This window comes from Magallana gigas, chromosome 1 (assembly GCF_963853765.1).
Source record: "Magallana gigas chromosome 1, xbMagGiga1.1, whole genome shotgun sequence".
NCBI lineage: Eukaryota > Metazoa > Mollusca > Bivalvia > Ostreida > Ostreidae > Magallana > Magallana gigas.
In genome coordinates, this window is record NC_088853.1 from 30,109,717 (window position 1) to 30,122,079 (window position 12,363).

General features: G+C 33.3%; 1 protein-coding gene and 1 long non-coding RNA gene across 2 annotated transcripts; one reads left to right on the forward strand and one right to left on the reverse strand.

The window, feature by feature from the left end:
- Positions 1-444: 444 nt before the first annotated feature.
- On the reverse strand, positions 445-4,854 carry LOC109619268 (uncharacterized). Its single transcript, XR_010711886.1, has 3 exons — positions 4,706-4,854; positions 2,466-2,613; positions 445-977 (listed from the first exon to the last, which is right to left on the reverse strand). It is a non-coding gene; the product is annotated as an uncharacterized lncRNA (long non-coding RNA).
- A 4,575-nt stretch (positions 4,855-9,429) lies between these two features.
- Positions 9,430-11,946, forward strand: LOC105332630 (C-type mannose receptor 2). Its single transcript, XM_066078730.1, has 4 exons — positions 9,430-9,735; positions 10,103-10,182; positions 10,270-10,360; positions 11,708-11,946. Exons 1-4 carry the CDS (start codon positions 9,435-9,437, stop codon positions 11,845-11,847), a joined length of 612 nt encoding a protein of 203 aa, XP_065934802.1. The 5' UTR covers positions 9,430-9,434; the 3' UTR covers positions 11,848-11,946.
- The last annotated feature ends 417 nt before the right edge of the window (positions 11,947-12,363 follow it).

Consider the following 12,363-nt stretch of genomic DNA (forward strand, 5'->3'; position numbering starts at 1 on the left):
CTTAACATAGCCGCGAATGCTTTGAAAAAGATCAAAAAAAATAGCCCTACAGGGAAAACATTTTAACTTTTTCTTTGACATAATATAGGAAACAAATATCTAGACGTCAAACCTTTAAATAATCATGATCCTTTTTTTTAAATTCATTATATCGATAACTTTTAACTGCCAAAATATTTTTTTAATATTTCGTAAATAAATTACCTCAATACATTTTTTTGGTGTTGATACTTAAAGAAGTTAACTAACATAGAAAAAAAAACGTATGAGACTTTTGAAACATTCGGTTTTAACAATCCGCACAATTCAAACAAATAAAAGAAACTTCCGTCTAGTTTGCAACTTCTATTTTATTTATATTTAGCAAAAGGTACCCCATAGAGAGGTAACATATTAAAAAAAATCGGTTCCAAAATATTAACCAAATTCAGTGTTTAAGAATACTAAGCGTCATTACAGATCGTATATCCAATGGTGACTGCCTATAATAGAATCTCCATATAGATTTTTGTCGTAAACGGAGAGGAATCGAAAATTTTCTATAGTTATATCATCTGCTATCAAAGCTGGAAAATTCAAAATGGCGTAGTATACATCCTTTTCTTCGCTTCCATAGTAAGTCGTGGCGTATTTCGAATACTGGCTATAACGCTTGAAAGCAGGTTCGTTCTTATCAAGTGAATACATCTGGACATTATCTCCCGAGTTGTAGCGAAGATCAAACATGAAGTACCTTTCGTGGGCCTCTTGATATTCGCAATTCCTTAATCTTGCTTTATACTGTGTTAGATTACCATTTTCTAGCTTTTCGATTCCAACTTCACAGTTGTTTATGACAAAAGATGTTAGAGAGATCGGGAATAAGTAGCTATTAAAACCCAGTTTAATTGTTTCTCGTGTGAAATTCGACTTGATAAATAACTCTGTCTGGCTGAATTCCTTTCTTGTCAACAGAACTGTGAACACATTGTTTTTTCCTGAATAAAAAAAAAGAAAAATATATGATATTCTTTTGTTCATGTTTCCTCTCATAGAGAAACTTAATTCGATATAAGCGTTTTTACCTTTACTAATATATCATTAAGTTACCAAATTGGTTAAGTTGCGTCACAATTGCCCATATCATAATGTTGTCATAGATTTTAATCAATTGAATGTCTCTGAGTATAAATACCCAACTTTGTATGTTAACGATAACAATTATTAACAAATTTTTGTGTTTTGAAAACAATTGCACAGATTTTACATGCAGCAATTTTTCTAAATAATTTTTCATTCATTCTTTAAATAGTATATAACAGTGATTTATCATGTGAACGTTTATATTCAAATAATTTCCATTCTTAAAAAAAATTAAAGGCATTGTTTATTGACCAGCTTTATACCATCATGATGATAGTTCACTGCAGCCGTAATAAGTTTTTTAAATGTGTAATAAAGGGGTGTTGAAAAAATTTGAATCATATCATATTAGTTAAATATTTTTACTTTAATATATCTATACTTATTTTTGGGAGTTGGTTTTAATCAATATTTAAAGATATAATTGATTTTATCAAAATATGTATCGGTATTCGAAATATTTCAAAAATTGTATGGATCCAACCAATAATGAACTCTAGTCTCGTTTAATCAGATGCTCGGCTATCTCCGTTAATCTCCGACAAGTAAGAGATACCAGGTCACGTGATAGCTTGATGATGCGACCTCTCAATATTAGACTGACTCTTTGCTTGTCGGAGATGTACAGAGACAGCCGATGATTGAACGAGACTATATTGAACTCTGGCGTAGGAATACCTACGACTGCAAAAAACTTCTAAATTGTTCGTACTATTTAACATCTGACTATTTCCAAGGTATTTAAAAATAAGTTTCTTTTAAAAAAATATTTCAGTGTACATTACATCGAATTTATCGATTATTTTCAAGAACTTAGTCTTGTCGGCGGTGATTATTTGTGCTTAGGTTCAAACACTGTTTCAGTTTCGGTTTGCGAGAGTAAATGGATAGGAGATAAATGCATTCGACCACCTTAAGTGCAAGCTTGATTTAAAAAAAAAAGAAGTGAATATTGTGAGCACTTTTTAAAATCAAGTTCAGGGTTTTAGCGTAAACTAAGTCATTGACACTTGTTGAAACCAATATGCCGGATAAACGTAAGGATTTAGAAATTTGCAGATATTACATAGTACTAATAAAATGGATTGTCTTTTGTATAAAAGCAATAACAGTTGAAATGTTGTTATTGTACTGCATTTATAAGAGAAATAACTCAATTGTCGCTGATGATATGATCATCTGCTTAATAGATATTATGTAAAGTAATCGAATTTTTCACACTCCTATCTACTAGTCGCTATTTATTTGTCGTTTCCAGCACAAAGCATATCAGATTCAAAGGAAACAAATGTAATACTAGAGGAAAGGTATTTCTTGTTTGATTTTACAGTCAAATTAAATACCTGTGGTAACAAATATGCTTTTGCCTGTGGATTCAAACTGTGTATCAGGCGGGCCCTGAATATTAATGGTGCAGGTCCATCCCGATTCAGGAGTCAGACTCTGAATTTGAATTGATGGTTTCTCCAGTTGGCGCACAGTTTCAGCAATCTGAAGCAAAGGTGAAAATGAATAATTGGTAAAACGATCGATTTCAAGGATCCTATATCATTTAGTTTTTGTTGCTTGGTTTTATCTCTATTCAAACAAGAGATGTTTGTAAAACACTTATGCCCCCCCCCCCCTCCTCCCTTGGAAACATCCATAAAGAAAATGAACGTAAACTGCAAATAACTCGAATTTTCTATGTCCAAGGGGTATAACTCTGTCGAAAATTGCTCAATTGTACCCTATATCGAAGTTGACCTAAATATTATCATGATAAACCTGTATACAAAATTTAATTCCAATATGTTGATCTTCTGCGAAGAAAATGGGCGGAAACTGCAAATAACTCGAATTTTTCTACGTCCAAGGGCCATAACTCTGTTGAAAATTGCTCGATCGTACCCAGTATCGAACTTGATCTAGATATTATCATGATAAGCCTGTATACAAAATTTAATTCCAATATGTTGATTCTCTGCGAAGAAAATGAGCGGAAACTGTAAATAACTGGAATTTTTCTACGTCCAAGGGCCATAACTCTGTCAAAATTGCTTGATCGTATCCAATATGGAACTTGATCTAGTTATTATCATGATAAATCTATATACAAAATTTCATTCAAATATGTTGATCCTACGCGAAGAAAATGAGCGGAAACTGCAAATAACTCGAATTTTTCTACGTCCAAGGGCCATACCTCTGTCGAAAATTGCTCGATCGTACCCAGTATCAAACTTGACCTAGATATTATCATGATAAATCTGTACACGAAATTCCATTCAAATATGTTGATCCTCTGTGAAGAAAATGAGCGGAAACTTCAAATAACTGGAATTTTTCTACGTCCAAGGGCCATACCTCTGTCAAATATTGCTCAATTGTAACCAGTATCGAACTTGAACTAGATATTATCAAGATAAAGCTGTATACCAAATTTCAATTCAATATGTTCATCCTCTGCGAAGAAAATGAATGGAAACTGTTAATGGACCAACCGACCGACCGACCGACATCAGCAAAGCAATATGCCCTCCCTTCTTCTAAGGGGGGCATAAAAATATTACAGTAAATTATACCTTTAAATTTCTCATATCAATATATGTTGCAACATAAAAATACTATATTGAACGGTTTGAAAAAACACAAATGTAAATGGTATATCATAGAGGATAATTTGTCTTCCACGTCTAATATGCCAACAATGACAAAAACATTTTTTCTTTAAAAATGACGGTCCAAAGAGGTCGCGTTTTGGGAGAAAAATGGAGTTCACATGAAATTGTATTTTCCTCCGACATAATAGAAGTAAGCAATTTTAACTTCTAAGATATTTTTACGTAACCAAATGGACAGAGAAGAACAAAGGAGTTGATCGTGATCAGTGAATGGACTAAACATGAAAGGTCTGTGATATTGCGTTTGCGATTTTGATCGAGGCTTGTAATAAAATCAGAAATGAATTTTTACTGAATTAACCCCTTTGACAAATTGAAATTGTAATTTTCAAGAACGCCTCGTTACGATGTCGATCCATAAACATTTTTCTGTTTACAGGACTATCTTACATGAATCAAAAAATTGTATTCCCCGCAATTAATGATATATTTTTTGAGAAAATGAATGATACACTGTTTAAAAATATAGTTATATATAAGGTCCATAGGCGTTTGAACCGGGGGGGGGGGGGGCGGGGGGGGGGGGGGGGGCTTACCCCTACTTTTTTTGCAAACTAAGACCTTACCATAAGGCACATAGCATCAGAGAATGTATAGCCCCCCCCCCCCCCCCAACTTTTTCTAGCAGTTATAGGTCCCCCCATCCCCCGGATTAGGAATTTCTTGATTTGGGAAAAAAATTGTTGGGTAGGTAAGATTTTTGAGTTATAGGTAACCCCCCCCCCCTCCCCCCTACAGATTAATATTTTTATGGTTTTTGATATTCATAGTTTTGAGATTTAGTTTTCTTGGTTGGTCAAGATTTTTAATGATTAGTCTAGTCCCCCCCCCCCCTTTCAATTTGCTTCATACGCCACTGAGGTCAGATTAGTTTTCCGTTACTGATCAATAATAATTACTGTAACATATGCAAGACTTACGCAATTGCTACTTCCGATCAATATTGCTGCCGTAATCAGAACTATATCCAACGTGCCTGTCGCCATATTGCTTTAAACAATGTAGTGAAGAATGCAAAACACTTTTCCATATGAAGATCGTTCCGTAAAACAATTTATTTTATTATGGTGTCTGCTTTCACGAATGGGACAAGATTAATGAGAATCGCCCTTCTCGCGGAGAACATTTATAAATGCGGTAGCAAGGTTAATGTTCTAGCAAATTTGAATAAAGAACAAACAATAAATTCTAAATCTTAAGATCGATGTAGGGTGGGTATGTGTTATACATGTGCTACAGTCAATAACGTTTTTTGTTAAATTAAATAAAACTTTTCCTGAAAAATTGTGTTTAAAGAATTTGTTGGTCATTTGAACTCTTGTATGATATTAGAATCATGTTATTGCCTGCCAATACAACGTTTAAAACATGTAATAATGAAAAATCAGTCCTCAGTCCACAAAAATTGCAGGATGGAGATTTGAATAATCTGAGTTTACTTTACAGCAACGAAATGGTCTGTAACACATAAATCATCAAAGCAGAATAGGGAAATAATAGGATAGCGAACTGTTGTTTTAGTCAGTTATTATTTGGGACGGCATATTAAAATAATATTGAGCTGCATGTACATACATGTATCGCTATTAACAAGGGACTGACCTGGCGTTCAACAGAGAAGTTATTTTTTTCTTTGTAAAAAGAATAATGTTCATGAAACTTTTCTAGTTTACAAATTTAATATATTGTTAAAACTACAGTGTGATACACTGCGACAGTAATATACCGGCTGTTTGTAAAATAACGCCTCTTCTAATACTTTGGCATGGTTTCGTTTATCTACATAGGAAGTGAAACATCCCTGGATATAGTCAATTCCAACTTATTTTTTTAAATAAATTAATATAATGGAAATTTAAAACAAATAAATTAATTCTTTTCTCATAATGAAGGCTTGGCGCAATTTGATTAAATCATATGATAACGTGAAACAAAGTTCCGTTAGTAAAGAGAAAAATGTAGATGGGTTAGGTATTTGTGTAGTTCCGGCTACTTCTATTGGTATATATATATATATATATATATATATATATATATATATATATATATATATATATATGAAAAAAACCACAACACCGAAATAAACTCAACTAGATGCCGAAAAACAAAATGCTGAAAAGTTACACTATAGAAGAGGATTTTGTACTTTTTACTATTTATATATATATATATATATATATATATATATATATATATATATATATATATATATATAAATATATATATATATATATATAAATATATATATATATAAAACAATTATACCGAAAAGCATTGCAAATTTTAATGACGAAGTAGCATTTCAAAGCTTCAATTGAAATTTATCTGAACAGACTCTTTCCTGCTTATGGTTTATCTTCGATCCGTTTACAAATTTTATAGAACATTGAATTTCCAAATGCGAACGCCAGCAATAGCATCTCCAGTGTAGGCATCTTGTTCATAAGCCAAAAATTATAAGCGGACATTTCAGAGACGCCATCTTTTTCCATTGTTGGATTATTCATAAAAAGCATAGTAGATGTCATGCCACCCCCCCCCCCCTTCTTGTATGTATCAACGTACTTTAGTTATTCGTCATGCATTATTATCGGTTGATTCCAGATGCCGTGAAGCAATGCTGATTATCTTTTTAGCATTGTTTACCCTCAAGACAAAGACGAAGAACTCATTAACGACATCATGGTTTCCACAGTTTTTCATTGTACATGTGTCTATGTATTCCGTTTGGTGACCTCTCTCTGTCTTCTCTTTACCGACGACTTCGCAGCTGTTTTCAATGAACATGGTTGGAAAGCGGTTGGCGAAATTGTAGTTTAAAAGTACCTGTAATGCTTCCCAGCGGCATCTCACTCTCAGATGACCCAACTGTTGTAGTTGGAGATGCCGTTTCTAATGTACGCTTCAAATTCATTATTGTCGTCCAACTTGTTCTCTGATTTTAGATGTCAAGAAAAACAATTCATCACTCTTTATCATTTTAAATAATACATAATTTATCTTTGAATTTCAGTAGCAAAAGGTTTGAAGGTACAGAAGTAGTTAATAAACATAGTCTATTAAGTTGCAAGAACGCTATAATAAGCAGGTTTGTATTAACGGAGGTTTTTTGGGGGGTTGAATAATCAATAACGCGCACAACAATTAATTATTCAACAGTCTATTTGTTTTATCCAATAGTCTACTGAACTTGCTATTATTCTATGAAATGGCAAGTGAAATGGCAAATGAAACTTAAGTTATTAGTATCATCGTTATCGCAATTATTTACAATGGAAGTTACCAACCAAGACAACTAATTACTGTCTGTATATTATCATACTTAACCATGTTCAAAAGAAACTAGTTCGTTTCCTAAGAACTTTGCTTTAGTATCAGAGAGTCCTAGAAACCGTCCAAAATAGTCGGAATCTTGCCCAACATATGAAGTACTAAGGAACAGCGGCTGTATTGCTTCTTTCTTGGTTGCTCGTACAGTTTCCGAATTTTGCATAGTAGAGGTTATGAAGTGTTATGTTTTTCTTATTGTATAGCGTTCTTATATCATTTAAATCGGTTTTTGCAACAGAACGTATTGTAAAATATAACGGAATCGAAGATATAATTTGTCATTTACAATATTGGTATTTTACCAGTACGTTATTTCACAAGTCTAGGTATAATTTAATGATATTGCATTTGCTTGAAGTATGTTGTTGAAATCTAATTTTACAACAATAAAAAATTCCTCAAGTAAATTAATTATATCTTATGTCCCCTATGCAAAGTTAACCTTTAAGATTTAACGATAATCGGTCATACATATTAACTGCAGTTCACGTGGTTTAAAAAATCTGACTAATATTAGAAACCTACGATACACGACATTTAGCAGATTTTAAATTATCTCCAGTATCTTTAATTATACTCGCCAAAAATATTTCATAGAATTTTGTCTATTAGTAAATACATTTTTCTATTCATTTCATATTATTTTTTTTCATATAGGCTTTGTGATAGATATCAGACATCCTCAACATGATAAATTCATTAATAAAATATTTTATACTAATGTGAACTAAATTGATTTCATGAAACTATGTATCGGGGATCGAAATATTTCTGGAAAAATACGTTAGCAATGCCAATTTTAGACTCCAATCGGCTGTGTACGTTAATCTCCGATAGGCAGAAAACCTGTCTGCTACGACTATGAAAATATTCTAATTTGTTTGTTTCATTAAAAAATCTAACTGACAGTTTGTTATTGTCATTTTTTCATTTAACTATTTTCAAGGTATTAAATTTTTTTTACTTAAATAAGGAATACATTGCGTTAATTTATAGATTATTTTCAAATACTAAGTCTTGTCAGCTGTGATGGTTTGTCCAAACACTGTCCACCTAAGGTTTGTAGCGTTACTGCTACTCCGAAACAGTAAAAGGAGATCATCAGATAAAAATAGTCGCGTGGTAGCGAAGCGATCGGGCTCGATCTTAATGTATGCCGTAATCTTTACTTAATATGATCTAACTTGCTAAGAATCGAACCCACTGTTTTTATTGGTAGACCCACGTTCACAAAATTTATGAGCCAATTAAAAATTAACTCTTAGAGCTGTTAAAAAATAGTTAAAAGCTGACGTATATTCATATAAGCATTCGGTTATCAAATATAAGTTTCGATTGCTAAACTGCAACTGGGGTATATATACATTGTATACCGGTCGAAAAGTTACAGTCGGTTGCTTTCCGATGTAGGCATTTAGGTTGCTCATGGACTACACATTGGAGTGTAATATATGTAAAAAGCAGTAAAGGAAACTGCACTTAATGAAACATATAGCATTATTTATTCTTTGAAAGAATGTGCTAGGTATCCGTATTATTTTACATAGATACTGCATTACTTCGCATGCACATTGAACACGTGTGTCGTTCTTTATCTGTATGAAGACCACGGCGACACTATAACCAACATACTAGATAAATAATAATGATCTAAAAAAGTTACAATTAACGCAATATCGTTTTTTTGCAGTTTCTACATAGACACTTACTATGTTTCAAAAATCTATGCGGTCATTGCACGATCTATCCCAGTGTGTGGTTTGTCTATGTCTGATGTTAAAACAGACATAGAGAAACGTTCTACTATTATTTTATTAAATTATATTTATTTATTTTTGGATTTTAGTCTGTTTTGTTCCATTTCTCATTAGATGTTCCTTACTAGCGCAGTGGGTGTCATATTTTCTTGTGTTCAAAACGCGTTTTTACAGGTCTGTTCGTCCAATGGAGCGTGTTCGGGTGAATAAAATACCTGAATGCAGTGATAGATGAGTAGTGCTGTTGGCTTTTTATAAGGGGTTTTAGCATATCAGTAAAAATCGGCAACTAATATGGCGGTAGTCGCAGGTAAAAGGGCAATTATTCGTTTTTAAGAAATCATGTCAGTTTGTAGATGACGTTGAGAAATTCTTAATGACAGCAAAATAACTTGTTATTTATAAGCAAATCCCTATGGATGACAATAAACGTTAATAATCGATTCCGAATGCTCTTGAAATACACATTACTTAAAGCCTCATTAAAAGTTTATGATTAACCAATCAGTATCTTATCACCCAGATCATAATGACACCAAGCAGAGTCCGCTCTAACATGATAATGGCGACACATCTATATCATGTAGTTTTCTGGTCCATGTTGATGAATCTCGTCGTGATTTATTCCGATATCATAGCTAAACATTTTACAGAACAACCTCTATATACCGACGTATTTCTTAAAGTGAACATCTCCAAAGAATACACAGCAGACTCATTCTTCGCGTGTGCTTTATTGTGCGGACCTACCTGCTCGTGTGTCGGTTATTTAGAGGCGTCCAAGAGATGTCGTGTGTTTGATTCCTGCAACACGACGGATACTGTGAACGAAGACGGTTGGATTTATTACACAACACCGAGTGGTCAGTGAAAGCACTTATTAAGTTTTTAAATAAAAAAAATAATAAAATCATGGTTAAAAAAAACTAATTATAAAATATTTAATAATTATAAGTTGATCAACAATTTTATGTAGAAGATGAATAATACATTTAATAACAATGCTATGGACAAACAGCTTTATTTTTAAACAACTCCTTTGTTATTATAATTATAAAGAAAGAGGGCTTTTTTTCTACGATAAAGTAAGCATGATGATAATAAATTAGTTTGAAAAAAAACCACATGCTTAATAGGTGGTCAAACATATACTTTGCAAAAGCAGTGTGATCATACATGTTTCTAGAAATTGTGTGAAGGTTTTTAATTGTATGACGTATGTTTCTATAGAATGTGACGGAGACTGGATGCTGTATAATGGACATTGTTACCTCCTGAACCGAACAAAGCTATCTTGGCCTGATGCCAAGGTATGTCATTTCTATGTTGCAAAAAAATCGAAACAAAACCAAGATTTCACGGCAATATGGACAGATCAACATTTTGTTTTATTGCAGAGTGAGTGCACAAGGTGTGGTGCGTATCTTGTTGAAATAAAAAATGAAGACGAGAATAAGTGGATTGAAGAGTACCTTTTACAGGATGTCTGTAAGCATAAATTCATTACATTTTTCAATGAAAAACTAGCAGTTGAAAACAATGTCTTATAAAGGTCTTCCGTTGCAACGTTTTCGTACTGTTTCTTCTTATTTTTCAAGGAATTTTGTGCTCGCGATTTTTCGAAAATCATTCCCCCGATTTCGACCATTTTTTCACAGATGATTGTCAGTGGTCATATGTTTATAAGTTTTCAGGAATCGTCACTTCTGTTTCCGATTTACGGCCGATTTTGTAAGTTTTTACGACCACTTTTGTGCAGACAAACTCAGAAACTATCAGAGATATAATTATGAAATTTTCAGGATAAGTAGACCACAGTTTGAAGTTATGCACATTGCAGTTTTTTGATGGCGGTGGTGCAATGTTTTGGAGGTCGCTTACGCTTGAAGAATGAGTACAAATTTTGAATCAAAATTTTCATACATTTTAAACTGTATCTATTTATCAGTTGAAATTTTGTTAAGACATATATAACAGAAGTGTAAGACAATCAAATGTTCTTTCCAACGAAATCATAAAAAGGGCTGACCCCTTTCATTAGGGGCCAAGAAACTCGTAAACTCTATTACAAATGACTCAAAAACGAAAAAGATTTTCTAATGCATTATTATAACCAAGTTGTTGATCGTAACAACATCTATCTGGAAAACTCAATGCCACACTCACTGATGACGTAATTAAAGAGTTTTAGGGGCCAACGTTTTCAAACTTCGACACAATATATTTAGAGAAGGATACATATTTTGTTAAACATTGTAGAAAAAAAATGTTTGTGTTGATAATTTTAATCGATTCTAATATTCGAAACACCAATGTTTGTTCCCATTAAGGATCTACAGGGTTGGCACTTTAAATAATCAGCCCCTTGTATCTAAAAAATTAACAACAATTAAAGATGGATACAATGACAAAAAATGTTAATATTCGTGAGACTTTTCGTATCAAATCAGCAAAAAGGGGACTTGTAAAGTGTGTTATAAATAACTTAAAAGCGATCAAGATTTTGTAATGGAATATAGAAGCACAGTTGATCGTAGCAATATCCGTTTGGAAAATATCATTGCCTCATCCTTTGATGACGTATATAGGGTTTTTTATTCATTACCTGTAAAGGGGGGAGGGGTAATTCTGAAATTATTACCTGTAAGTGGGGGGGGGGGGGGGTAATTCTGAAATCATTACCTGTAAGTGGGGGGGGGGGGGGGGGGGGGGGTAACGAGATCTTATTTCGTTTCTTTAATGTTTATATTTAAGAATCGCTCAAAATCTGATCATGTCTAGTTTCTTGTATATGTATTTCAAATTGATATTTTACGTCCACATTTCTTTTTTTAGTCTGTAGAAGCAAATACGATTGTACGTCTTGGATTGGTGGAACTGATATTGAAACAGAGGGACAGTTTGTATGGGGACACTCGAAAACACCTTTCACTTATACAAATTGGGACTTTATCAATCCGAACGATTTTCAATAGAGTATCAAAATTCGTGATTGTGTAGATATGTTTTATAACGGACAGTGGAATGATCGGGCATGTCACTTTTTAGCAAATTTCATTTGTGAAAAATGAGGAGTCCCCCCCCCCCCCCCCCCCCCCCCCCATTTTCATTTCAAAGTATATCGACCTTCAAAAGAAATCTAGAATAATCCAAGTCGCGGCATTGTACTTTGTACAGGCTTATTTTTTTTTGCTCGGTGTAATTGTCGCTATTCTACACTTGCTTACAGGTTTGCCCTTTTGCAAAGAGACGGTTAGGTTCAACAACAAATGATTTAAAATATTAGAATTCAGCCCCTGTTTTATTCGTTTCTTACTAGGGCTAAAGGGGCGAACAAAACACAGAGGCGAAATGTTCCTGTATGCCGTATTCTAAACTTATGCCCAGCCAAAATGCCAAATGTAGGACTTATTCTTTAAAATTTGACGTTCAGACGTTAATGTGATAGTGTTAGTGGCAGCTAGGCTAGGTCATATGCATTTCTTCTGAGA